Raw genomic sequence first — 27169 nt, 5'->3', positions numbered from 1 at the left:
TTAAATGAAGTTTTATCTGTTACAGCAACGTGTTCTCTCACTCTCACACACCCACACAAATCACAAGCTTTGAAGGAACTATAAAATCATATTAACAAATTTTTTTTTTTTAAATTCATGTAACATTCCATCCCTCCAAATAACTAAGATCCTTCAAGACAAATGGTACTATAAATGTTAATTATAAAGAGTGCTGAATGTAGTTAAACCTACGCAAAAAAAAAAGGTTTGCACCAGTTCTATTGAATCCCGTTTGTCCTGAGCTTCCACTGTAAATAAGTCATTCACACACTGTTCTCTTTCCAAATACAAACTTAACCATCAAGGACTGATTGCTGCAGCCAATAACTACAAGGTAAGCTTAGCTGCTCAACCACGGATGTTTCTAGACCAGTGAGCCCCAGTTTAGAGAGGTTCAACATGTACTACTACAACACTCATTCTAATAAAATTATAAAATCACACACAGAGGCCTAAATGAATATACAACATGAAGATTTAAAGAAAATGTCTTACCTCAAATATCTGTGCAAACTGTGTTTCTTTGCTGGAAAATATTGCATGGATGCAGTGAATGGCGTACTTGGCCTGACGAGGGGGTCCTTTTTTAGCTTTGTGGTGCAACACTGGGAGCAAAGCACTAAAAACAAAGAGTGAACAACTTCTAAAAAACTTAAGTTTGCTACTTTACGTGCTTTCATCATCTAGCTATACAAAAAAAGCTCTTTCATTTGCACAATTATGGGGACTTCTTGGGAAATTTTTTCCTGTCCTTCATCTAGCACTACAAATCTTTCATTATTACAGAAGTGATAATTGAGGAAACAGGCTGTGGTAACTGAAGTACAATAATATGGATTTAGGTATGTAACTTTGGCTCGCCTCAGGGTTTTCTGAGGTGACGAAGGGATGGGTATAACAACAACTGCCTCTCCAGTTCCTTCATCATCATAAATCCAGAAGGTCTGAAGCAAAGGGGAAGAAGGGCAAGAAGTGGAATACAAATAGCGGCTGCACATCCTCAAAAAGAGGCAAGTCACCTTCTCTTCTTCACTGAGTGATGGCCTCTATTATGTTACAGTAAGGGTGATTAACAAGAAGTACCTCAGTTGGAGGTGAATGCGAGGATGTGCTGAAAAGGAAATCCACCTCCACCTCCTGCATCAAGGTACAATATACAGCAAAGGCATGCAGTGAACTCCACAAGGTTGCTTTACATACATTCCTAAGAAGCATACCATTGAGGAAGGCCATGACTGAACCCTGGGTTCTCATGGAATGGATCCAGAGATTGGAGGCAGTCCCAATAACTGACAGTGTGTAATGCACTCAACAATCAAGATAAAGATCCTCTGTGTTGAGATCTTCTGACCCGTAATCCTTTCTGAATGGTAAGAATTTCAGAATGGTCTTGTCCTCTGCAGGCAGATAGCCAACACTCAACACACACAAACAGAGGGGAATTCCTGTTCCTCTACTGAAGTGTGAGGCTTCAGAAAGCAGGCTGGTAATTGAATGCACTGAATAAAATGAAACAAAAGACATTTGGAAGAAATTTGGGATGCAAGTGCAAAGGGATTTTATTTTTACGGAATGGGGTAAAAGGAGGGTCCATCATCAAGCACCCAAGTTCACTGACCCTTCTCATTGAAATGAAAGCAACTAGGAAGGTGACTTTTACAGAAAGAGGGGATGTAATGCATGCTAGTAGTTCAAAGGGCGCTTTCATTAATGAGGCTAGAACTAGGTTGAGGTCCTAGTGGGGAGTGATGGGTTGAACAGGTGGGAAGATTTGAAAGTGGGTGTAAAGAGTGCCCTTCCACTGGGAAGAGGAGGACTAGGGGCTCAAAGCTCCCAACTGGAGGACGGTGAACCCTGCCAAAGCTGAGAGCCAGACCAAATTCCTTCAAGGACAGGAGATAGTCCAGAAAGAAGAATCCTGACATCTGGGGAAAGACTTTTCTGTTGGGTTCAGGAAGTGAAGAATTTCCACATGGCCTAAGAGGAATGCCCACTCGACTCTTTCCTGCTGCTGGAGAAGATGTTTTGGCCCTCTGATGAACACTCCCATTCTATAGATGATACGCACTTGTAATGATTTCTCTGTCTTCTCGTGATCCCCCGCTTTGGCTGACTGCATGTGTCTGACCTCTTGGATTACTACTTTCTGCTCCAGGACAGGGAGGTGTCCCAGAGCTGCCTCCTTTGGACTGCCTTAGAACCAAGTTTCCCTCCCTCCATCCCCCAATAGCTATGAGGAGGCTGAAGGGGAACCCAGGCCTGTCACTACTCTGGATCCCAGCCCAGGGACCCTGTAAAGAACTGTTGTCTGCTGTGTCCTTGTAGTGGTGTCAGCCTAAATGGCTGCAGAACCTCTCTAACGGCTAAGCGCTGCCTGGTCTTGGAAAGACAGCAGCCACTACGGGCCCCAGTCCCCTTCAACAGGGCTGCAGGTGGGTAATGTACGCGCCCAAGCCCTGGAAAAGGACAGCCACAGTCCAAACAAGCAGGCAGTGCATAAGCCCTGGCCCTAAGTCTGGGCAGAGCTGCAATCAGTCAGGCTCAGCCCCCACAGCAGGGCAGAGCACACAAAGTCTGAGTAGGTGCCCTGGCCCTCGCACTGGGCTGGGCCACCTTTAATCAGACTCAGCACCTTTAGCAGGGCAGAGCAGTCCTAATAACCTGCAAGCCTTGGCACTGGGGCAGGGGAAGGCAGCAGTCTCAGCACTGGGTTGGTAGGCTGAGCCCACCAACAGGGCAGAGTAGCTGTTAATGAGGCTCAGCCTCTTTCAGCCAGGGTGAGCAGTCCAAACAGTATATCAGCATGGGGCAGTAGGGATAAGGCTCCGCGCCTTGTTAGCAGAGCTGACCAATCCAACAGTACACGGGGTTTGCTCTAGCACAGGGCAAAGTAACAGCCACACAAGCAAAGCAATGTAAATTGCCTCTCTGGGTTAGCGGGGCATAGGTCCACCCACTCCACTGTGCCCCAGCTTGGGGCCCTAACCGCTCCCAAGAGGACCCAGTCCGTGAGAATCCAGACCACAACACACCAACATGGGCTCTGGTGGGGCATTCCCTGGGCCACTTCCTACTTCTACCTCCATCAGTGCCATGTCCCACTCAGCATCCTCTGGGAGATCGGGTAAGGCAACATCCTCCAGGTATGTGGTTGCAGGCAGGTCCAGCCAGTTGGGCATCTCCACGTCATTAGGATAGTGGTCTGACAAGTCAAAGAGCACGGTGTCGGTAGTGGTGGGTAGGCTCCCAGGCTCAGGTCAGTTCTGGTCCTTGGGGCAACAGGCAGCGGAGAGACTTGCCAGTACAGGCACTTCTGGGCCTTCGGGGTAGTCGACAGTGGTAGGCTCACTGGCTGGGGCTGGTCCTCAGCATACAGGAACTCCAGATTATGGGCCAAAGGCATGCTTTGTTGTGACTCTACGGTTTGATCAGAGCAGCTGCCGTTTGGTCCAGCCAGTTTTGTCCAGCTGGCATGGGCCTCCTGGATCCTACTTGCAAGAGCCAGGCCAGGAGCCTCTGCTCAGCTTGGAGGCCAGCCTTTTAATGAGCACTGGGCCCCAACTATGGCACTTCTGGTCCCTGGTGCTGCACGCTGTGGGGCAGGGCACAAAAGCTCTGGCTCCACCCACCACGGTTTCAGAGAGGCCTCCTCTGCCTCAGAGTCAGGGGGAGGCCACTGCACATCACGACAGTCCTGTTCATTTAAGTTGCATTGCTATTCTTATTCCCGAGGCTACATCCTCATGGCCCCACACCATCCTTGCCCTGACCTCAGGGCTTTGTCTCAAAATCCCAACAGCAACCTACGCAGAGTCCTGGAGCACTTCCCACCAGCCAAGCCTCGATCTTCAGTAGCTGACTTTGTACATCAGTCCAGTCTGCAATAAGCTCTCCATAGTGAGCAGTCTACAGGCCCACTGCTGCCTCAGCCAGCCAGTCACCCCGACTTCACTCCTCGAGCTTCAAAGACGAATTGCCTGGCTCAGCCCCATGGGATTCTTTAAACTGGTATGCTAGGTCCTGATTGGTTTCATCGCATACCACTGGCTCTGGGGAGCTTGGAGGATTTCTCTACTGCCCTTTTCCTGGGGTGGGGTGTGGCAAGGCCACAAAACTCCAGCAGGGGGCTGTGGGGTCTATTCCACCCTGTCACATCATTCAAATACCATGCTTTGAGAGGAAACATTTATGGATTAGGATGTCCTATCAGTACAGCAGGGAAAAGAGGGCATGGGAATTGGGGGATGGGAAGACATATGGATGAGGCTGGGAAACAAAAACTATCTAAGACAGCAGGGAGCAAGCAGAATGAATGTTACTCTGTCTTGACTGATCTTGTGGAATACTCATGTCAAGAGTGGAAGAGGAGGGATGCATAGTTCATCTGACCAACAAGCAGAGAATAAGAGCATTGTCCTGAGACTCAGGACCAAAATACCTCCCCGCCCCCACCAGGAGCAGTACATGCTCCACTGTTGTTGATAGCGAAGGCAAAGAGGTCTCTGCTCAGAGTCCACCTTTGGTAAAAGATGCTGCATACCGCAGTATAGTGCGGTTCCTACTTGTGGACTGTCTGCTGAGCAAGAGTGCAGTCACTATCTGAGTCCCTAGGAGATAGGCTGCTGCTAATAGGATATGGTGTGCGTTGCACCAGTATTCAAAGGTTGACTGAATCGCTACAGATTGTAGTCAACTCCCTGCCCAGTATGTTGATGTAATAAACGATGATACTATCCAATGCGATAAGATGAGAACTGAGGAATGGGAGAAATGCTTGAAATGACCTCCTTGCAGCCAAGAGTTCCACAATTTTTATGTGTATCCTACATTCTCAAGGAGTCCATGTTCCCTATGTGATCTCCCATATGTGCTGCCATCCTACTAGGGACATGCTGGGGATGAACATCCTGTCCAGGAAGAGAGGGAACCCTTATGCAAACCTAGTGTAGGTCCATCCATCAGTGGAAGGAAGAAAGCACTGGGGGGAGGGGGGGATTTTCAGCATAAGTTCCATGGCATGATGCATGGGTAAGTAAACCCTCTGGAATCATATCTAGAGGCAGCAAAGGCAGAAGCTGTTGAAGGACTGTTGAGTACACAGACTGAGTTCTTGAGAATCTGGAACCCGTTCCTTCATAGGTAAGCTCATGCCATTACAATCTAGGGATACAGTCATATCCCAAGATACACCCATTGGGTTACAAGAATTTGACTTTCCGAGGAGTTTCATTTAATACCCCTACTTCAGCTTACAAGGCATTTCTTCACATTTATGAGGACCGATTTGGATTTCACACACCTCACGAGCAGCTGAGTGTTGCGAGACAAGAGCCACCATGAGGTCATCTTCGCAGTTGTATAGTTGGCGCGTGTTGTGTGGAGTTCTCCTCTAAGAGTACTTGTGGTTTGCTAGTTTACACCCATGATAATCTCACGTATCATGCCCTCTAAAATGAAGAAAGTGCTAAAAAAAACTAAGTAAGGAGCTAGAAAAGCCAAAAAAAAGACAGAAAAGCCATACCTTTAAGTGTAAAATTGGATGTGATAAAGCACACTGATGAAGGACAGTGTAACAAAGATGTGATGCAGGCACTCCATTTATCTTCGTCTACTGTGCATACTATTTATATGCGAAAAGAATATTAAAAACTGCTGAGACTGCTGTTGGTGGTGCAAGTTTAACAACGTTGTCTTTGAGTAGACACTCCATTATGCAGAAACTTGAGAATCTTTTGTTGCAATGGATAGAGGATTTGGCGAAACACCACGATTCTTAGCTTTCTTCTCATAAGAGAAAAGGCACTATCATTATTTGAGCGACTGAAAGCACAGGCAACTGAGGAGGGTGATGAGACGGCCCAGGATTTGAACTTTAAAGGCAGTAATGGATGGTTTGACCGCTTCAGGAAGAGGGACTCTTGCATAGCCTCAAGGTTACAGGCGAGCCAGCATCTGCCAATCTTGCAGCAGGCAGTGCTTTTCCTGAAAAGCTGAAGAAAATTATCCAAGAAGGCAACTACACTAACAAGCAGATTTTCAATATGGATGAGACCGGCTTGTTTTGGAAGCAAATGATGTCTCATACCTACATCTCCAAAGATGAAAAGCAAGCCAAAAGGACATAAAGCCTCTAAAGACAGATGAATGTTGTTGCTTGGTGGCAACGGTGAGGGCAACATAAAGCTCAAACCTTTGCTCGTATACCGTTCGGAAAATCCATGGGCTTCGAAAGGTATCAATAAGATAAGCCTTCCACTGATTTGGCATTCAAAGAGAAGCGCATGGGTGACCCAACAAGTGTTTCTAGACTACATGCAGAGTGACTTTTGTCCTTTCATCGAAAAATACTGTAAGGAAAATAACCTAGACAACAAAGCACTTTGAATCATTGACAATGCTCCAGGCCATCCAGCAACAATTGTTGATTATGGAAGCAATGTTCAGGTTGTATTTTTGCCTCTGAACACAACATCTTTGCTACAGCCAATGGACCAAGGTGTCATTGCTACATTTAAGGCTTACTGTATGCAGCTTGTGATGAAGGATCTTGTTGACAGTTTGGACAAGAGTGACAAGGTGACAATCAGGGACTTAGGGAAAAATTACAACATAAAAATGGCCATTGAAAACATAGCAACTGCTTGACACAAAGTGACAGCAAACACTGTGAATGCTGCTTGGAAAAACTTCTTCCTGAGGCTGTGCACGACTTTCAAGGTTTTGAATCCATGAAGAAAATGATCTGTGATGACATTGTACAGCTGGCAAGGAAAGCAGGTTTTGACAAGGTCAACATTGAAGATGTGCAAGAGGTGTTGGAACCTCACTCTGAAGACCTGACGGATGACGAGCTAATTCAACAAGAAGAAGAGCGTTTGAAGGAGGAGGCTGAACATTTGAAAGAAGGGAAATTTGACGAAGAGGAAGAACCAGTAAAAGAATTTGGCACGAAATAGTTACACAGTTTCTTCTCCATTATCATTAGTGCTTGTGCTTTGGTGGATGAAAACGATGGCAATTTTGAAAGAGCTTGGAAAGCTAAAGTTCTCATGAGAGAATCGACTGAATGTTACAAACAACTGTATGACAGAAAGGTGTGAGAAAGCAAGCAGACAAGTATTTTATCTTTTTTCATCCAGCCACCCCTGCTGCTGCTGCCGCTACTTCTGCTGCTTCTGAGCCTCAACCTTCATCCTCTGGCATCTCTCGTCCTCCCATTGCAATGGAAGAGGAACATGACGAAGTTGATGATCCAGAAATTAAGGAGTGTGAAGAACTCAGCCACTCTTCATCCTCCTCACCTTTGCCTTCATTTTCTACTCCATTCACACCAAAGCTGCCATCACCAACCAACAAACTCTCCTCGCAGTCTCCCTCACCTCATCTTCTCACCTTTCCACACGATGCAAACTTGTTCGCTAAGTGTGATATCATTTGCATTGTTTTCATTGATTTATTTTGTTTTTACTGTTCAGTTCTTTTTTGCATTAAATGTTGAATTACATAAACATTCAGTATCATATGTATGTTTTGTTTGTGAGCGAAGTCTTAAGTGTACGGTGCATAATAGCTACAAAAGAGCTTAACGAGAGCAGGTAAACAGCCATATTATAGAGTAATTAATGAAGGGAAAATGCCTTGTTAGGTTGTGTTATGATAACTAATGTTAACTATTGAAGTAATTGTGTTCATCTTGATGGGATTTGGTGTTTTAGCATAAATGGGTGTAAATTTTGGGGCTCAGGAATGCATAAAATTTTTTCCCATTGAAATTAAGGGTACTTATGTTTTCAACTTACGAGAATTTGCCCTAAGAGGGGTTTTTCAGTAACGAATTACCCTAGTAAGGTGGGGGAAGACTGTAGTGTGGTCCAAAGTTGCTTTTTCAATGTTGATGCTCACTCCAAGGCAAGAAAGGAGTCCAAACAATATGGACATTGAAAGTTGAGCTTTATACCTGGACCACACCACTGCAGAGATAGTTGTCAAGCCAGGGGACTACAAGGACCCAATAATGCCCAAAGTAGGACACCAAGACAGAAAAAATCCTAAAGACCACTGGAGCAATAGTAAGTACAAACTGAAGGACCTTGTACGAAAATGGTACAAGACAACAGTGAACTTCAGGAACCGTCTGTGGGTAAATGAATGTCTATGTGAAAGAAAACAAACCTGCATAATGAAAGTCACAGATCACATCTTTATCTAAGGATGAGATGATTGTTGCTAATGTAACATACAGAAAAAAAAATTACCTGTTCCATAACTGGTATACTTTGACATCTTTTGATCAGGTACATTCCACATTAGGTGTGTGTGCTTGTCAACTGGTACTGGATGTTCTTCACTTCAGCAGTATCCATAGGATAGCCACTCTGGCAACTCCTGGAGTAGTGCCCTCATGGTGTGGTATATGGGGCACAGCATGCATCCCTCCCTCAGTTCCCTCTTCCCAGAAATTCTGACAGTGATGATGGGGATAGGGGGGTGCAGAAAGGACATGAGAAACACATCTCAAAGAACACCAGTTATGGAAGAGAGAACTTTTCTTCACGTGACTGTTCATGTCCAGTAAATATTAGATGACTCCCTGCAGTACCCATGTAGGTCATGGCCACTTTGATAGCAGCACAGTTCTGCCAAACTCACGATCATCTCTGGCTTTCTGAATGACAGCACAGTGAGATGTAAATGTGTGGACTAAGTACCATGTTGTAGCTCCACAGGTGCCTTGAACTGACACATGTACCAGGAATGCAGCTAAAGAAGGCTAGGCCCTGCTTGAATAGACCCAAACAACCTTTGCTTACTTACGGCAGGCCAATATGCATGTGGTGATTCAGATGGAAAAGCTGCTGCATAGTAACCAATCGTAGCAACACAGAATTACATAAACCTACAGAAAGACTTGGTATGTTCCAGGTAAAAATCCAAGGCTCTCTGGATGGCCAGAGCACAAAGACGCTTCTCCCACCATCTTCTGAGGCTTGGGAGACAATCTAGGCAGAAAATGTCCTGGTTCACATGGAAGGAGGAAATGACTGCACTCAGGTCTATACAAACAATGCAGTTATAAAACAAAAAAAAATCCTAAGATGATAAAATGTAGAAAAGGGTCCTTAGTGGTACTATTGCTGCCAGATTTGAAATCCACAGCCAGAGGCACACTCCTGGGTATCTCGGGCTGTCACATAGTAGAATTGCCTAGCCTGGGTCTAAACGAGGCCTTGTGGAAAACTTTCATGAGGTGCCTCTGAAGGCAAAAAGCCCGATCTTCTTGGGCACAGCTTTGGAAGTTGTGCAATGCAGGCTTCTTCCAAGTAGCAGAACTGGTGCTGATGTCTGTTGCTGCTTAAAAAAGAAAGCAGACAGGAGGCACAGAACTTGAAGCCTACGATTTTCAGTGTAGTCTAGTACCAATGTGTGAAATGGACATGAGAAAGGGGAGGAGGGGTATTTACACAAACACTTGCCCACAAAATTCTGCTCCTAAAACTAGTAAACTCTTAAGAAAAGAATTATAGAAACAGTAAAATACTCTATAACTAAGTATATATTTTCAGATGTATGCCACATGCAAGAGCACACTAATAGTTGCGACCTGGACCTTGAGATGGTGAGAGGGAACTGCAGACAGTCGACTACACAGCCCTTTATCACCTCAGACAAAACCATGAAGCAAGCCCAGTCTACAAGTGCAAACTAATTGAAACTACTCCTCTCCAATTCTCTGACTCTGGATCCATGGTGAACATGTGTAAACAGTCAGTGGAATACAACAGGGACTATCACTCAGAGAAACATTGTTTTTCACATATTACTTGTATTTCAACATTTTATCATTTAAATCGGTTAATGTTATTTATCCTCATTGCTATTCTGATTAAATGCCTGAGTGGATCCAACTTTTAGTAATATTTTCCTTCAAAAACTGAATGATGGTTAATATGTAACACTTCTAGAATTCTACTTCAAGAATTTTATTCAAACAGAGTAATATATCTAACTCACGATCTGATGTGAGGAAAGTCCTCTTCAATTTTACTTCCTGTATTTTTGAAAATTTGTAATGCAGCTTCTGCCACCTTTTCATCATCCATTTTCAAGCAAGCCAGAAGGGATTCAAAAGTTTCAGCTGAATGGAATGAGATAGGGTGTGTAAATGACAAGACCTGCAAAAAGAAAGCAATAAGCCACATGTTAACTTAAACAATTGTATAAATCAAATATTAGTGTCTCTTGACATATTTTAGTCCCTATAATAAACTCCAATTTTTGAAAAAAATCGATCCTACCTCTCCATTCAAGAGCTATTTTCTGTCCATTTGTGCTCACTCATCTCCCTCTGTCCATGACTTTAATGTTATTTGCACTCCCCATCCTCAACCTGTCCTCACAATAATGATTTTATTTTTTTCGGGGGGTCCAACTGTGCGGTGTCCCAAAACATATTTCCTGATCCTCCAAGTTGCCATTCTATTCCATCCTACCTTGCCACCTCCTTTTCTCTCTCCTAGGTCTTTTCCTTTAGGGTAGGAGATAGTCTGTTATCTAAAAAGGAAGGGACACTCTACTAGATCCTACTTCATTCTCTACTGCCTCTTCTTCCCTTCATCCCATTGAGTAAGTTGTTGACTTTCAGAGCCTCAGCTTGCTCACTTTCACGCCTAATTATGCCCTTTCCAATTTGCTGAAACTGACTTCATGGAAAATCACAAACTTACATGCTTCTTTTCCATAGTCCTCCTTTGACTATGTCTCTCTCCTTCTGACTGTATCTTTTCCAAGCTTTCATCCAGCCTTGCTGACCACTTCATCAGCATTAACTTCTATGGATTCTCTTTCCCCCACAACTCCTCTGTTGATATTCACACAATTCATTTGTACCCTAGACCCCATCTTTCTCCATTGTCTTCCTGAGTGACATCGTGCCTTCTAAGATCTATCTTACCATTTCTGATAACTCTAAACTACTTTTTCACTACTAATTTCCAACTTCGTCCAGACTTGCAAATTTTCAACTAGCGATGTTAAAGATTGACACTTATGCTTCCCCATCCCCAAGTTCACATAACAAAAACATATTTTACGTAGTTTGAATCCAGTTGTCAATTTTCTGTGAACCAGAAGACCTTCATGTACTTGACACTGTATTCTACACAGCACCAATTTATTTGGTGTCATAAACATGGTGTAGACTAAGCATATCTGATATGAGCTATACATAAAGTGGAATCCTTTAAAGCGAAGTGAGATAACAGAAATTAGATTGTTTAAATTCTATTTTTCTTCACTTAAGGGATGTTCACACTGCTCAGAGTACACATTTGTATATCACAAGGTGACCAACTCCTCCCTATTTTCTGTTTAGTCAGAGTTACATGGAAAAAAGGAGAACAGGGGACACAGGAACTTTGTTTCGTCTAAGATGTGCATCCTGAGTGTGGCTGTGGTATACTACCCCAATAATAATATAAATAATGAAGTTTGGTAAATATTGGTTCTTGTTTGAGTGAAACAGTGATTTGAAAATATTCAATGGTTTGAGCATAGCCAGGTTCCACTTTAGTTGGTTTCTGAAGAGCAGAACAGTGCCAAGTCACTCTTTCAATTAATACTTAGAGATATATTATGCAGCAACACAAACCAATACATATGATGAAGGTGGAAATTGTTGCACTATGCCTGCTAACAGGTACATGTACACAACAACATGACACAGGAATAAAACCAGAAGAAGAATATGGTAAAACACAGACAAGGGATGGAAGGGCAGAAAAATGCACTCTCTGATAGCTATCACCCAAACCCAAATGTCCAAAACGCTTTCATCTATTAAAGTAAATTTTAAAAGAATACATAGCATAACAAAGTACTGAGGATATTAATACAGTAAGGTTGCAACATCTGAGAGTTTAATGTTCGCAAATTCAATTATTCGCGAGTGACTGCTGCTTCCCCAGGGGCTCTGGGGCGGGGAGTGCCAGTAGCTGCCACTTCACATGGGGCCATGGTACTTGTGCTGGAAGTCGGCTGGGAAGGGAGTCCAGCTCCAGCAGCAGTGGAGACTGCATGCCCCACACTACAACAGCGGCTGCCGGCCCCAGTCTGGCTTATATAGAGCAGGCACCCGACCCTCCAGCCAGGGGCACAGCGTGGCTACTGACAAGCTCCCCACATATCCGCCTCCCGGCACTGCTGTCCAGAGCTGCCCAGGAGCGTGCCGAGTTCCCCTCCCCCAGTCAAGCTAAAATGATATTCGCAAAATCATATTGGTGAGGGTTCTCAATACCAAATACTCACAAATGCTGCAACCCTACTGTATATAAAAAGCGCATGAAAAAGAACAATGCTGTTTGAGAATAGTTCTGAAAAGTTGTTGAACTTAAAATTACAGTTGCTATTGTTCTCATACACTGATTAAACTTGAGTATGGAAAACATTTTCTTTTGCATAACTGCTGAAAAGACTACAGTATCTTAAGAAGGTGAGAATAACATATTTTAACAAAGTTATTTTAGCAAACTAACAAAGCAATCATATGGTTCACTACCAAGGTAGTATTTACCTTAAGCAATTCTAGACCAGCTCTGATGGCCTGATCAGTAGGTACACCTTCATCTTCATCATCTGCTGTTCCATCTATAGACTTGTTTACTTGCTTGATAAGGGCACTGACAAATAAAAAAAGAGAAAGGTGATTTAAATTTACCAGTTACTGTGGACTTCAGTTAAAATGTCCATTCTAAAATATTAAGTACAATTAGAAAGGCACTGTTAATCAGGTTCACATAGACATATCTGGTTGCTCTGCCCTAATACATAATTTGAGATGGTGGCTCTAATACAAAATTTGCCCTCACAAAAAAACCTTGTTTACAGCACTGAATGACCAATCTATAAACAAATAACTGTTTAAATAAGACCAAAAGTGGAATAAAGGAATAGTTTGAGTGCTATTAGAAAATTCAGTTAAAGTTCAAATGTTACTTTTCCACTTTAGATTAGTGCCTATCATGGTTTCTTAGAACTGAGTAAAACTTAGGGGCTGCTCATTATTTAGCCCACTTCCAGAATTTTAGAAGGAGCTGAGTGGTAAAATAGAAAGGAAAAAACAGATTAAGTGTACATTAAAGATGGCAGATATTTTAAAGTTGGAGGTAAAGCTTAATTGCTCTTCTTTGCATTGCACTCAAAGGGGAGTTGAGATTACCAGCCTAGACCTGTTAGGGAAAGCAGTGACAGCTGCTCAAAGAGAAAGGCATGTGAAAAATATTGTGAATAATCCCTGGGTTCACTCAGATGGAAAGGAAACTATTGCAGTGACAGCAAGTAGGGAAGAGCTACTCTAGTCACACATGGACCACACCAATGGTTGGCAACCGCCTGCACACATGCCACTCTTGGCACATGAGCAGATTTTCAATAAAGCATGAAGTAGGAGCTCTGCCCCACCTCTTCTCCCCCCATGCAGCTGGGAGCTTGCACTGGACCCAGACCTACATCCAGGAGCAGGGTTTGGAGCCCCCACCACAATGCAGAGCCAGGACTGGAGCCCCCACGAAACGCACCTGCCACATACCCTTTTACGTCACTTAAGCTTTCTGGTTATGTCTGCATGGACGGCCTGTGTTGAGAAAGGTCACTGTCGACAGAAACCTCGGCAGTACATCTATTGACAGATCACATCTATGCACAAGAGAGGCTCGGAAGACCAAGCTGCTCTGTTGGAAGAAAGCAGTCAGACTCCTGTGCCCTGTCGGCAGACTAGCTGCCCAGAAGTTCTGCAAACAGGGCTTCCCAGGGAACCGGAAGCCCTCTCTGTCTAGAGGGCTGCCTACACGGCTGCTCTGTCAACAAAACACTGTCAACAGTCGGGTTATACCTGATTGAGGAAAGGTATAACACTGCTGGCTGAACAGCCGAGTTTTGTCGACAAACTGTCAGAGCGCTTCAGACGCTCAGCGAGTTTTGTCGACAAAAGTCCCGTTCTGTCGACAGAGGCTGCCCATGTACATGTAGCCCCAGTGCGTTGATTTGCCCAGTGCTCTGTGAAGCTGGGAAAGTGCCTATCTACTGCATGCTTTGTAATGAATGAACAAATGTTTGTGAAGCACTTGGAGAATTGGGGAAATGGAACTTAAAAACAGCAGCTAAGAGTAATAAGGTTGGTCATTTACTTGGTCATTTCATAAACAATTAAACCGTTCCTTTAACAAACACTGTTTGTTTTTGGAATCAATTGCAAGTTTGGCCCATTGTACATCTCTTATCTACAACCACACCATTTATTTTAAGACTTTATGCACTACTATGTTACAAATATAACAGTCACTGTCAAGCACTCAAAACTCTAAACCGTATTAACAAAGAATTTGTATCTGATGGCACCATATTCCATTTTGTTTAACTGTATGGTTCCCCAGTACCCAAATAATAAAGCTCTGCATCTTCATTAATAAAGCTATTGTAAGTAAGACTATTAGAAACTTCAAAAATTATCATTGGCATTTGGACTATACATAGAGGTCAAAAGGTCAAATTTCAGCACTCTGCCTTGGAAAGGCTGCTAACCCCTGGACCAGACAATATTCAGAAGATAAAAATAAAAGCAATGTCAGTCTGAAGATACTAGAGAGAGAACGCAGGTGAGATAATGTCTTTTATTGGATGAGCTTTTCTGGTCCAAGTTCTGGCCCCTTCCCTTCCCGCCTCCCGTCTTCTGTTTGTGAGCTGGGATCTGACAGAGCCAGTGGCTGTGTTCCCTGTAAACTGAGCGCTTTGGTGGCCACCCCAGAGATTCAAATGCCACACACCTGATTACAAGAGTGCCCACAGCTGACAGCGTGTGTGTCTACTAGTGGGGCACATCTGCACAAGCTTTGGTGCACAAAAAATTAGAGGCAACATTGCCCAGAGGTCCCTTGTGGTGGCCAAATATCACTTCAGCCCCTGGAGGCAAAAGGACGGAGGGGAAAGAGGATTCTGCATACACAACATACATTTCTGTAAAAGTTTGTCTCAAGTTTACTAAGCCAGGTATTCTCAGCAGGCTTTTACTGAAAGCCCCAAAAATCATTCAGAAGTTTAGGAAATGAAACTTGGCAAAACAACATAGTCTTCCCTACGTCAAAACATTCCTTGAAAATACTAACACCTGTATGTTTTCGAACAGGCAATCTGAAATTTGACAAAAGTGTCACTCTGGAAACAGTTAAATGCATTTATGCAGACTCTGAACAGCTGCAGAAACCTCGACAAGTCATAAGCTTCTGCAAACCGTCATTTTCACATGCTCAAAGCACTGCTGCTAAATTCTCTGAACAGTGTGCTGGCACCAAGAACGCTCCACAATACGACTGTAGAGGCTGATCTACACTAAAGCTGTAAGTTGATCTAAGCCACGCTATTTCAATTAGAAAATTTACGTAAGAAAAATGAACATAACTCAGGTTTGACTTATTGCAATATCTATACCATGCTATGTCGACAGGAGAGGCTCTTCTGCCAAGTTACCTTCTTCCTCTCTGAGAGAAGCAGTACAGACATTAGTGGAAGAGTGCTCTGCCACCAATTAAGCATATCTTTACCAAACCTGCTAAACTGACACCACTGCACTCATTGCAGAAGTGCTGATTTAGCCAAAAGTACAGACAAGCCCCGAGCAGGGCTCTTCCTGCAGTTACTTAAAAAGCACTAAAACTGGCAACAGGGAATTAGCACAGCGTATTAAGAGCACAGGAGAGACTAACACACAGCATGAAGGAGGGAAAGAAAGCAGTTGGACTCAAATGAAGATGGGTAAAGAGGAGAGGGGAGCACAGACACACTAAAATGGAGATTTTGGAAGAAGAATAAGGCAAAAGGAACTGTAATTACTAAAGCATATTCCCCTGCAGAATCTAGATTAGAAACCAAAATTTCCAGATCAAGACCATTATACAAATAGTTGTAAATATCCACTGACAAAGCCTACTACTGCTACTGATTATTCCATTAGGACAAGTAGTGAAGATAAGTGGTTTGAATCTAAAGATACAAAGCCTGACAATGACCCATCGGACATTTAATGATTACCAGTTATGGAATTTGTGGACTTTTTTTGTTTGCTACCCAAAAAAAACTTTGAAATTGTGTACAATAAACTAATTCAAAAGACTGTTAAGGTTGCAAATTCTAATACTCAAAAACTGAGGAATGGCAAAATTAAAATAGTCTGTGCGCTCTTAGCTCTGCATTACCTTATATTGAAATATTATGGTAGAGTTAGATTACATAATTACACACTCATCTTTCTACAGAACCTCTGCTTTATTCAGTGCACATGACAATCAGGGAATGAATGAGGGTTGTGTAAAGGTAGAGGTTGTAGGATCCCTAGTTCCTTTACTGCAGAAGTTGGAAAGTGTGTACAGAACAAAGCATATGCCTGTAGGAAAAGGAAGGCTGGTCTTGCGGCAAAGCTGTACACATCTGCGCTCCTACAACACACACACACTTTTACCCCTCCATTCTTCAGAAGTAGACAGGATTCAACTGTTATGTCTACAGTGACAAGTATTACTATTTGTAATGCACTACACAGATACTATTACAATTAAACATGCATGCTTTCTAATGTTTATATGATTGTTTATACTTGCAGTAAGACCAGTTTTTTGGAATGGATATCCAATAATTGTCTTAACTGAGTTTAATAAACTAAAAGAAAGCAAGAAATCCAGTCCAACTTTTCCTCTTTTCAGGAATGTTGATTCTAAAATAATCTTTTCATGACCTCACAAGAGACTTTGGCTACCTCTACACTACAAACAAAAATCAACTTGATTAAAATCATTTTTTTAATAATGGGTTTTATGAATTTGATTTTGAACATCCTCACCTTCTCACAGGCTCCCCACAAAATCAACTTATTAATGACACACACACACAAGTCGCCAAAATCAACTGTTGCAGTAGCGTACTGTGGGAACCTATCCCACAGTTCTCTGAGACCCCCCAGCATTCTGGGTATTTTCATTTGTGCAGCATGGGAAAAAAATGCCCCACAAGTGGCTGTGGGTATCTGACATCATCTTCCTACATTCCATTTCCTACATTTCCCTGCCATGTTAACTAAATGTCCCTTTTTCCAGGCAATATCTTGCTTGCCTGTGTAAGAAATGTGCTTTTTAGAAGGGAGGGGATGGGTAGTAAAGTAGTTAGGAAAGGTTAGAAATAAGATTTTGAGCTTCCCAACACAGGTTTTCAAAACGGGACGCAAAAGCACTGGAGCACATGCTTGATGTTAAGTGGGGAGGAAGGGTCATATAAAACAGAGCCAGCTCCTAATATCAGCTGGTCCAAAAACCACCATGGGCCCAGGGAAAAGGCTTGGATCTGGATTTAGACTTCATAGCAAAGAAGATCCTCAGATCAAGAATTTGATCTCAAAGGACAATCACTCTAGTGACAAATTTCGAGTGTGCACAAACAGCAGAGCTACAGACTGCTGTGCAAACACCCTTCTGCCCTCTCCTTTCCAGCCAGCTTTCTACGCGGCACACTCGGAGGGAGCCTGAGACTCCCTGTGCCCTCAAGAAATCACCCAGAGGGATGCCAGGAGCCCCCTCAAGGCACCAAGAGGTGAGTCCGTCCTGGACCCGTTGAGCAAGGAGGAGCTACTCTAAGACACGAAGGTGAAGCTCCATAATGCCCAAGCCTACACCGGATGGCACTACCCTGGTGGAAGAGACCACCCCTGCTGCAGCATGGAGGAAGTCCAGGCGAAGATGAAGGAGCTCCAGCAGGGCTACATCCAGGCCCAGATTGCTGGCCAACTTTCTGAGGCAGGATCCACCTCATGGAGCCAGGCTTAGGCCTCCTGGCAAATGAGATCCTCAGAACAAGAATTTTCATTCTTGTACCCACTCCAAAATCTGGAAATGTATGTGTTAGTAGCAGACACCGGCAAAACACTGAAAATGCAATGGATCATTGAATCAGTTATGGCTCGTCTGGTCACTCCAAGCCTTACTTGGAGAACTGTGGTAATTGTAGAACTACTACATTGCCTTCAGCGGCCTTTGGATCAAGGCCATACGAAAATATGGTCTCAAAGGACAGTCACTCTAGAGACGTTTTTTCTTCCGTTGACTGAGAAGGCCTCCAGGCACCCCAGGGGGCACCCTGTCCACAGTAATCAATGCTCTGTGCTGCCTGCCAGCGGTCCTTCCTTAAGCTGCTGGGAGCCCATGAAACTCTGTGGCAGGACCCACCACCTACCCCTACACCCAGCAGGCTCAGAGGAAAGTCTTGGCTCTGTATTTAGACCTCCTGGCAAAGAAGATCCTCCGAGCAATAATTAACACCCCTGCCCTCAATCCATAATCTAGAAATGTACATCTCAATACACGAGTGTTATGCTGAATGTCTGTCCTATCCACTTTCGATAGCCCTTCAGTGCGCCTATAGGTAATGGGAAACTGGGGTTAATTACGGAGAGGGAGCCTGAGAAACAACTAACAGTGAACTGAGCACACTTACATCCTTTAACAAGGATCCACTGTAGGACAATTCTGGTCTCAGTCCCTAGCTCTGAGTGCTAGATGGTCTTAAGCTAAGCCCCTGAATATTAGGCGCCGAGAGAGATGTCCCCCTAATAGCTGCCAGTGCTCAAATATCTCAGCTGCCGGAGACTGTCCCCAGCTGGCTGCAAGGCCCCCCGAATATCTTTAGCCGCTGAGGAAGACCTCCCTGCCAGCAGCTGCAAGACCTGTGAATATCTCAGCCACTGGAGGCCTTCCCCAGGCGGCTGCCAGCCCCTGAAAATCTTAGCCACCAAAGACGACTTCCCCTGGCCAGCTGCAAAGCCCCAAGAATAGCAGCCAACCCCCTAAATACCTTTAGCCACCAAGGGAGACTTCCCCCAGGCAGCTCCAGGACCCTCACCACGTGCAAGCTGCCTGTCAACTTCTGCAGCACATCCTTTTACTGGTTCAGGGTCAAGTGACAGGATGTGGCTGGGCGCAGGAAAGTTCCAGATTGTGTGGTGCCTCTCAGGAGGGAATGTCAGGGGCAGGATAAAATGTAAATGGCGGAAAGAGAAGTTACTCACCTGTGTAGTAATGATGGTTCTTCGAGATGTGTCCCTGTGGGTGCTCCACAGTAGGTGTCAGGCTCACCCCGGCGCCGCAGCTTGGAAAATCTTCAGCAGTCTCCGTCGGGTCGCGCATGTGCCGATGCGCGTCGGCTCTTCACGCGTTTACGGTCACGTGCACGATCCGGTCCCCGCCAGTTCCTGATCAACCACTCCGGACGCCCCTGAAAAAACACACAAACAGAGCTCCGAAGTGGGGAGGAACGGGTGGGAAGTGGAGCACCCACGGGGACACATCTCGAAGAAGCATCGTTACTACACAGGTGAGTAACTTCTCTTTCTTCTTCGAGTGGTCCCCGTGGGTGCTCCACAGTAGGTGACTACCCAGCAGTAACCCCTCCCCCCGAAAAAGGAGATGGGTACCCGATTTATGCGCAGCTTGCCCGTGAAAGGACTGCTGTCGACAGGCGTGTATCCTCATCAAGCATCCTGTGCATGGCGTAGTGCTTGGCGAAGGTGTCATAGGAAGACCACGTCGCCGCTCTGCAGATATCTCTCAGTGCGATGCCTTTGAACAAGGCCGTTGACGCCACCATCGCCCTAGTAGGGCGGGCTCCTGGCAGAACTGGCAGAGGAGTCTTGCAAATCTCGTAACACAGTCTTATGCAAGACACAATGTGATTTGAAATCCTCTGTGAAGATAGCGCTTCTCCTTTTGACCTGGATGCAATGGACACCAGTAGTCTGTCCGTTTTCCAGAAAGGCTTAGTTCTATCGATGTAGAAGGCCAGTGCCCTTCTTACATCAAGTAAGTGCAACCGTGCCTCTTCATTTGAGTTGTGAGGCTTAGGACAGAACGAGGGCAGCACTATTGGTTCGTTGATATGAAAGTCTGAAGAGGCCTTCGGAACGAAGGCTGGGTGTAATCGTAAGACCACCACTTCTTTTGAGAAGATCGTGCAGGGTGGTGTGGACATTATGGCCGCGAGCTCACTCACTCTGCGAGCTGACGTGATTGCCAGGAGGAAAGTCGTTTCAACAGTAAGTAGTTGAAGGGGGACCGTAGCCAATGGTTCAAAGGGCGGTCCCGAGAGGCTGTGTAGAACTAGGCCTAAACTCCATGACGGCGGTATTGGTTTCCGAGGGGGGTACAGATTCACCAACCCCTTTAGGAAACGCGAGACAACGGGATGGGCAAATGTGGTTGATCCATCCTCTTCATGCCGAAACGCTGATATAGCCGCCAGATGTACCTTTATAGAGGATAGCGAAAGTCCGTTTTGTTTGAGTTGTAGCAAATAATCCAGAATCGTAGGTATGGTGGCACCCCGGGGTATTAGTTGCCTGGAGGAACACCATTCGGAAAAACACAACCATTTGTGCTGATAAGTCTTTCTGGTGGAAGTTCTCCGACTACATTCAAGGACTTGTTGTACTCCCTCTGAGCATGTAGTCTCTAAGGTGCTTAGCCATGGATTAGCCATGCTTGTAGCCGAAGTCTCTTCGGGTGTGGGTGCAGTATTGACCCCCAAGCCTGAGTGAGAATGTCCGGTACTGTTGGTAGGGAAAATGGCCGATGTTGAGCCATGCGCAAGAGCAATGGGAACCACTGTTGCTGGTCCCAGGTTGGGACTATGAGTATCATGCGTGCTTTCTGCCTTCTGGCCTTCTCCAAGACCTTGTGTATAGGTGTCGTGGGAGGGAACGCATAAAGTAGAGGGCCCTTCCATGGGATCATGAAGGCGTCCCCCAAAGACTCCTGTCCCAAGCCCGCTCTGGAGCAGTATTGGGGACATTTCTTGTTTTCTCGGGTGGCGAACAAGTCGATTTGGGGAAAACCCCACCTGCAGAACACTTGGTGAAGTAGGTCTGAACGGATCTGCCACTCGTGACTGGGCGCAAAGTGTCTGCTGAGTTGGTCCACCTTGACGTTGTGGACCCCCGGTAGGTATGAAGCCTTTATGATTATATTGTTGGCGATGCACCAGTTTCAGAGTCGGACCGCCTCTGCACAAAGCGTACGAGACCTGGCTCCCCCGTCGGTTTATATAAAACATGGTGGTGTTGTTGTCGGTATTCATGCTGACTATTTTTCCGCGCAGATAATTGTGAAAATGCCTGCACGCTTTGAACACTGCCCTGAGCTCTAATATGTTTATGTGCAGTGTCTTCTCTGCGGGGGACCATAATCCTTGAGTGGTTTTGTTGTCCATGTGAGCCCCCCATCCCATATGGGAGGCATCTGTTGTAATGAACACAGTAATTTGCGGTTGGCGGAAGGGCACCCCTGTTAGGAGATTCTTGGGGTTTCCCCACCATGTTAGCGAGCTTCGTGCCTCTGTTGTAAGTGACACCCTCTTGTGGACGGTGTGGATTGAGGGTTTGTATACGGTTGCCAACCAATGCTGCAATCCTCGCATATGCAGCCTAGCGTTTTGCACCACAAACGTGGTGGTTGCCATATGCCCCAACAGTTGCAAGCACGTGAGAACTGGAACAGTGGGGCTGTACGTTAGTAGTTGTACAAGAGATTTGATGGCACGAAAACGAGCCTCGGGTAAATACACCCTTGACGTCACTGAGTCTATCCGAGCCCCTATAAACTCTATATTTTGCGTGGGGTCGGTCTTTGACTTTGAGAAATTGATGATGAGGCCCAGTGACGTAAATGTGTTTGTGGTGATGTGTATCATCCGTAATACCTCCACCCGGGAAGTTCCCTTTAGCAGGCAATCGTCCAGGTACGGGAAAATGAAAACTCCCTGTCTGTGTAGGTATGCTGACACCACCGCTAAGGTCTTGGTGAAGACTCTGGGTGCTGAAGAGAGTCCGAATGGGAGGACTCTGTACTGGAAATGATCTGTGCCCACAAGGAACCGGAGGAAATGTCTGTGGGCTGGATGAATTGCGATATGAAAATACGCATCCTGTAAGTCGAGGGCTGCAAACCAATCGCCGTGGTCTAGTGCCGTGATTATTGAAGCCATCGTAGTCATTTTGAAGTGCTGTTTGCGTAGGTACTGGTTCAGTGCGCATAGATCCAAAATGGGTCTCCACCCTCCTGTCTTCTTTTCCGTCAGGAAATACCTGGAGTAGAACCCTTTGCCTTGAAATTGTTCCGGTACTCTCTCCACCGCCCCTATGAATAGGAGGTGGTCCACCTCCTGTCTTAATTCCGGTAGGTGAGAGGGGTCTCTGAGAAGGGTGCGGTGGGAGGATTTGGTGGAGGTAAAGACTGGAAGGGGATCGTGTATCCCATGTTTACAATCTCCAATACCGACTTGTCCGATGTGATGCTTTTCCATTGTGGGTAAAATGGCTTGAGTCAGTGATGGAACATGTATTGACATTGGCACTGAGGTACGGTCTTGGCTTCGCGGCCCTCGACATACCCGTCAAACTTGCTGTCTTGCACTTTGCCCTGCGGAGGTGTTGCCCTGCTGAGGCCGGCGCCTAGGGCCCTTATAATGTGTTTGTTGATGACGTCCCTGATCATACCCCCGTTGAAATTGGGTGCGTTGCTGTTGGTAACCATAACGGCGTTGCTGAGGATAAAATTTCTTCCTTCTGAACGGTGGGGTATATATCCCCAAAGTCCGAAGTGTCGCTCTGGAGTCTTTGCTCGAGTGTAGGACTGAGTCGGTCGATTCAGCAAACAATTTTATTTTGTCGAAGGGAAAGTCTGCAATTTTGACCTGTAACTCCTTTGGAATGCCGGATGTGTGAAACCATGACTCTCTCCGCATTACCACTGCAGTGGCCACGGCGTGGGCCGCTGTGTCCGCCACATCCAGTGCAATCTGCACACCCGCTCGAGAAGCCGCGTAGCCCTCTTGCACAATTGCCTTAAGAATTGGCCTTTTATCCTCCGGAAGGAAGTCCATGAGGGCAGTAAGCTTGGAATAGTTGTCGAATTGTGATTTGACAAATGAACAGCACAGTTGGCCATGCGGAGCAACAGAGTAGAGGAGTAAGCTTTTCTACCCAGAAGATCCAGCTTCTTTATGTCCTTGTCCAATCCCCCAGATTTGTACTGGGACGATTTGGACCTGTGTTGGGACGATTCAACCACTAGCGAGTTTGGCTGTGGATGACTAAATAGAAATTCCATACGTTTCACAGGGACGAAGTACTTTTTGTCTGCTCTTTTGTTGGTAGGAGGAGCGGATGCTGGAGTCTGCCATATATTAGTGGCTGCCTCCATGACTGCATCGTCCAGAGGAATAGCAATTTTAGAAGAAGATGGAGGCCTGAGGTTTTTAAGGAGTCTGTGGTGTTTCTCCTGCACCTCCGCCACTTGAATATCTTGAGATTGAGCTACTCGTTTGAACAGCTCCTGGAATTGTTTCAGGTCCTCTGGGGGAGAAATGTCTCCAGGGACCATGGCCTTCTCTGGCGAGGATGAGGAGGCATCACTATGGTATCTCTCCTCCAATTCCTCTGGATCCTGGCTGTGTTGATGTGATTGCCTTTGTGGAATTTCGAGGTGGGGTTCAATGCCTTTAGACCCAGCCTCTGATTGGGGAACTCGTGGTGTTCCCCCAGGTGGAAGCAGAACACTGTGGCGTTGAGGGGTGGTCGACGGGGATCCATAGTGAGACGTCGACCTCCTATGCTGACGCCCCGCATAATGATGGCGGTCGTAGCAACAGCGACAGGGGCCCGGCGATGGAGACCTGGACCATGACCCAAGAATGTAAGGGTGGTGCCTGGAATGTCGAGACCTCCGAGATGATACCGACGTACGAGGAGAGCCTCTGTGAGAAGACTCGTAGGGATCTCTGCTAGATGATGGAGAAAAGCGTGCAGACCCCTGGGATGGACTCCGAAGAAAAGGAGAAGGACGTCTGTGGCAGGCTGAAGGTGTTGCTGCCTGTCGAATCTCCGGTGGTGATTGTGGTGACAGAGGCAGCGCAATTACCTCAGGAGAGGGGCTGTGGTGCCTGGTCTTCGTTTTAGCCTTTACCCTCTCAGGTGGTCTTGTTGGTGAACTTGGTACCAGGGCAGGTGTCATGCTGATTTCCACTGCTCCTGGTGCCGTTGTTGCCGGTGCCGTCGTCCTCGGTGCCGTCGATCCCGGTGCCTCTGGGGAAGTCTCGATCGGTGCCGCAGTAGCTGGTGCTGGACTGACTAGTGCCCGCACAGCTCTCAGTGCCGTCTCCCCGGTAGCTGCAGGGCCTTGAGTGGTTGCATGCGCCGCGGCTTTACCAGTGGAGGAAGCCAGCGTGCACAGGCCCTTTGTTACACTCGTCCCGCTCCCAACAGTAAGGGGCAGGGATTGCGTAGGCGAGGCTCTTCTTTTCTTCTGCACAGACGAGGTCAAAGAGGCAGCCTTCCTCTTCTGCGGTCCTGAAGAGCCCTCCGCATGCGTTGCCTCCGATGAGGCAGGCTGAAGTGCTTTGTCAACTAACAGCATCTTCAGCCTCATTTCTCTATCTTTTCTAGCTCTATTAGTCAACTTGGAACAATGGGAGCACTTCTGGGGAACGTGCGTCTCCCCAAGGCACCGTATGCATCTGCTATGGCCATCCGAAGCAGGCATGGCCTCTCGGCAAGATTCACACTTCTTAAAGCTGGGGGATGGCATTGTTATAACTTAACTCTGAGTCCTTAGGTGCTAATAGCACACTTAACAGTCTGTTAGGTGATGTTAATAACCGTTGGCCTTTGAAGGCCGACAAACAAAAGCAGCGGGCCCGCCCGGAGGCGGCCGCTGCGGTTTTAAGATAGTCTTTAACTTTTAACAGAGTAACTAACTATAATAACTATAGAACTGCTAACTATGAACTGTTAAAAACTATTAACACGAGAAAAAAATAAGATTTATCTGTCTCCGGCGCTGGAGCTGGAGAGGATTCCGTCTGCAGCCGTTAGCGGTTGAGAAGGAACTGGCGGGGACCGGATCGCGCACGTGACTGTAAGCGCGCGAAGAGCCGACGCGCATCGGCGCATGCGCGACCCGACGCAGACTGCTGAAGATTTTCCGAGCTGCTGCGCCAGGGCGAGCCCGACACCTACTATGGAGCACCCACAGGGATCACTCGAAGAAGAAAAGAAGCTTCTTGTCCTATCATACAAGCATGATCCTCACCCACAACCTAGCTGCCACATGGGGTGGGGGATATGGGAGGGCCAGTGGCTGGCACCAGGCAGTGCAGGGAAAAAAAGACAGCTAACAGAGGTAGACAAAGAACCAGAGACCCCACAGCCATGCTAACAGCAAAGCAGGAAAGATTTTTCGGCCTCTCATACAAGCATGACACTAAAGCCATGGGCTTCCATGTGCCGAATTGAAACAGTCTTCATGTTGCCTAATTCCTGTGCACCTGAGAGCAGTGGAGATGGAAGAGCCCAGAGCACAGAACTTTGGGGCATTATGGGGCACATACGGGACATCGCTGGAAGCTAACAGATTTGATTTAAACATATGGCGCTTCCTCAATACCCTCCATTGACAATTTTGGATTTAACCTGAACACTACACCTGCCAGGTTCTGTCAATATTATGATAAAAATATTATGTCGACTTCAGTGCTCCTTAAATCAAGCTAATGGAATTTACAGTGAAAACAGGCTCTTGGTAAGATAGGGCTAAATGCCTTAAAATTGATATTATCTTGCAGTGTAGACATAGCCTGAGATAAGACCATGCATGGAACAAAGATTTTGCTGATTTTTAAAAGGAATTAGATCACCTATTTTCAATATTGAATAAAAAAAGTAAACAATACTAATGCTGAAAAATTCTATTTAAAACACGTTTTAATCTATGATGTTATGTGTAACAGAAATAATAATAGAGCATCTTAAACATTTTAATCTGATTGTATCACTCTGACAAGCCACCACTTACATCTCAAAGCTTCCATTCGTTTATCTGCAATCCAAACAAAATGCATACCTGATTGATTCAGTATCAATGTGCACAGGAGCTATCCTCTCCAGAAGAAACTTAATCATTTCCAGGAAAGGGTTTGTAGGTTGTTTGGGGTTGCCCAGCTTTTTTGTAATTTCTCGCTGCAATATATATTTGAAAGTGGTTAATAATCTATTCAGTCACCAAAATATCATCCAATATTGTGAAAGCTATTCTTACCACACATCCTTCAGCCTGCTTGCAAGAACATGTTGGGCTAACAAGCATTTCCAACTGGTTTCTTATTTTCTCATCATCCTCCAGAACTTGTGTGAACTTCTTCATGAAATCCTGAGCCTTGCCTGGATCTGGCAAGTTTCCTTTTAATATTAAAAAGCGCTATCAGCTTGACAAATTTTAGTTTTTGAGCAAATGATTACATGCTTGATAAGAGCACTGAAGAGGAAAAACAGAATGTAGCCTCATATTTTATACTGCTACAGATTCTGTAACTCTTTCCCCTGTGCTCTGAGACTTCTTCATGCTTCCCTAGTAGAATCCAGACCAGATAGTTCCCTTTCCCTGCTGCCGCCTCAGGCTTCCCTATTCTGTGGGCACAGGTTGAACCTCTCTAGCCCAGCACTCTCTGGTCCAACATCTGTGGCCTGGCATGATTTCAATTAGCCAGATGTCCAATCATCATGGATGTGACCAAGTTTCTTGTAGTCCCATAAAGTTTGTTAACAGTTACAAGTCCCATGTTCTGTGCTGTTTATCTCTAGCTTATCCCAAATGTCTTCTATGAGATGAGTAAACAGCATAAAATATATTAGACTTACTTGTGATGACCATCACTTTTGAGAATATAGCTTTACTGCTGGCATCTGTCTATAAATAACAAAATAAGAAAAATCTGCTTGAAGACTTATTATATGCTATCAAACACATACAGTGTAAGCAAAATTCTGTAAGGCTATAGAACCAGTACAAGACATATTACAACAGCTGGATAGTACAATATATTAAATGCAAGAAATGATAATGTCAATATTAGATGTTTAACCATAAAGTCAAAGTTTAATATTTTCATTTAACAGGACTATAGCCTGAGGACATACTATGGATATGTTTAGATAAGCATTTAATAGGTTAATTAGTAATACAAATATTTAATGAACAATGAAGATGAGTTGTTCCTATGTGAAACATACACT

At 45.3% G+C, this 27169-nt stretch overlaps 1 protein-coding gene across 3 annotated transcripts in view; it reads right to left on the bottom strand.

Annotated features, from left to right (window-relative positions):
• PDS5B (PDS5 cohesin associated factor B) overlaps nucleotides 1-27169 on the bottom strand; it is a 312170-nt gene that overhangs the window by 121294 nt on the left and 163707 nt on the right. For all 3 annotated transcript variants that reach the window (XM_074986372.1, XM_074986368.1, XM_074986369.1), the window contains exons 15-20: nucleotides 26795-26843; nucleotides 26196-26335; nucleotides 26001-26116; nucleotides 12590-12695; nucleotides 10033-10193; nucleotides 517-640 (exon numbers count right to left, since the gene is read on the bottom strand). In XM_074986372.1, the coding sequence (XP_074842473.1) occupies nucleotides 517-640; nucleotides 10033-10193; nucleotides 12590-12695; nucleotides 26001-26116; nucleotides 26196-26335; nucleotides 26795-26843 (696 nt within the window). The remainder of the gene's footprint in view (nucleotides 1-516; nucleotides 641-10032; nucleotides 10194-12589; nucleotides 12696-26000; nucleotides 26117-26195; nucleotides 26336-26794; nucleotides 26844-27169) is intronic.

Source organism: Carettochelys insculpta, chromosome 1, assembly GCF_033958435.1.
Source record: "Carettochelys insculpta isolate YL-2023 chromosome 1, ASM3395843v1, whole genome shotgun sequence".
In the NCBI taxonomy this organism is placed as follows: domain Eukaryota; kingdom Metazoa; phylum Chordata; order Testudines; family Carettochelyidae; genus Carettochelys; species Carettochelys insculpta.
The sequence above is the reverse complement of the archived record's forward strand: the minus strand, read 5'-3'. Positions and strand labels throughout refer to the sequence as shown.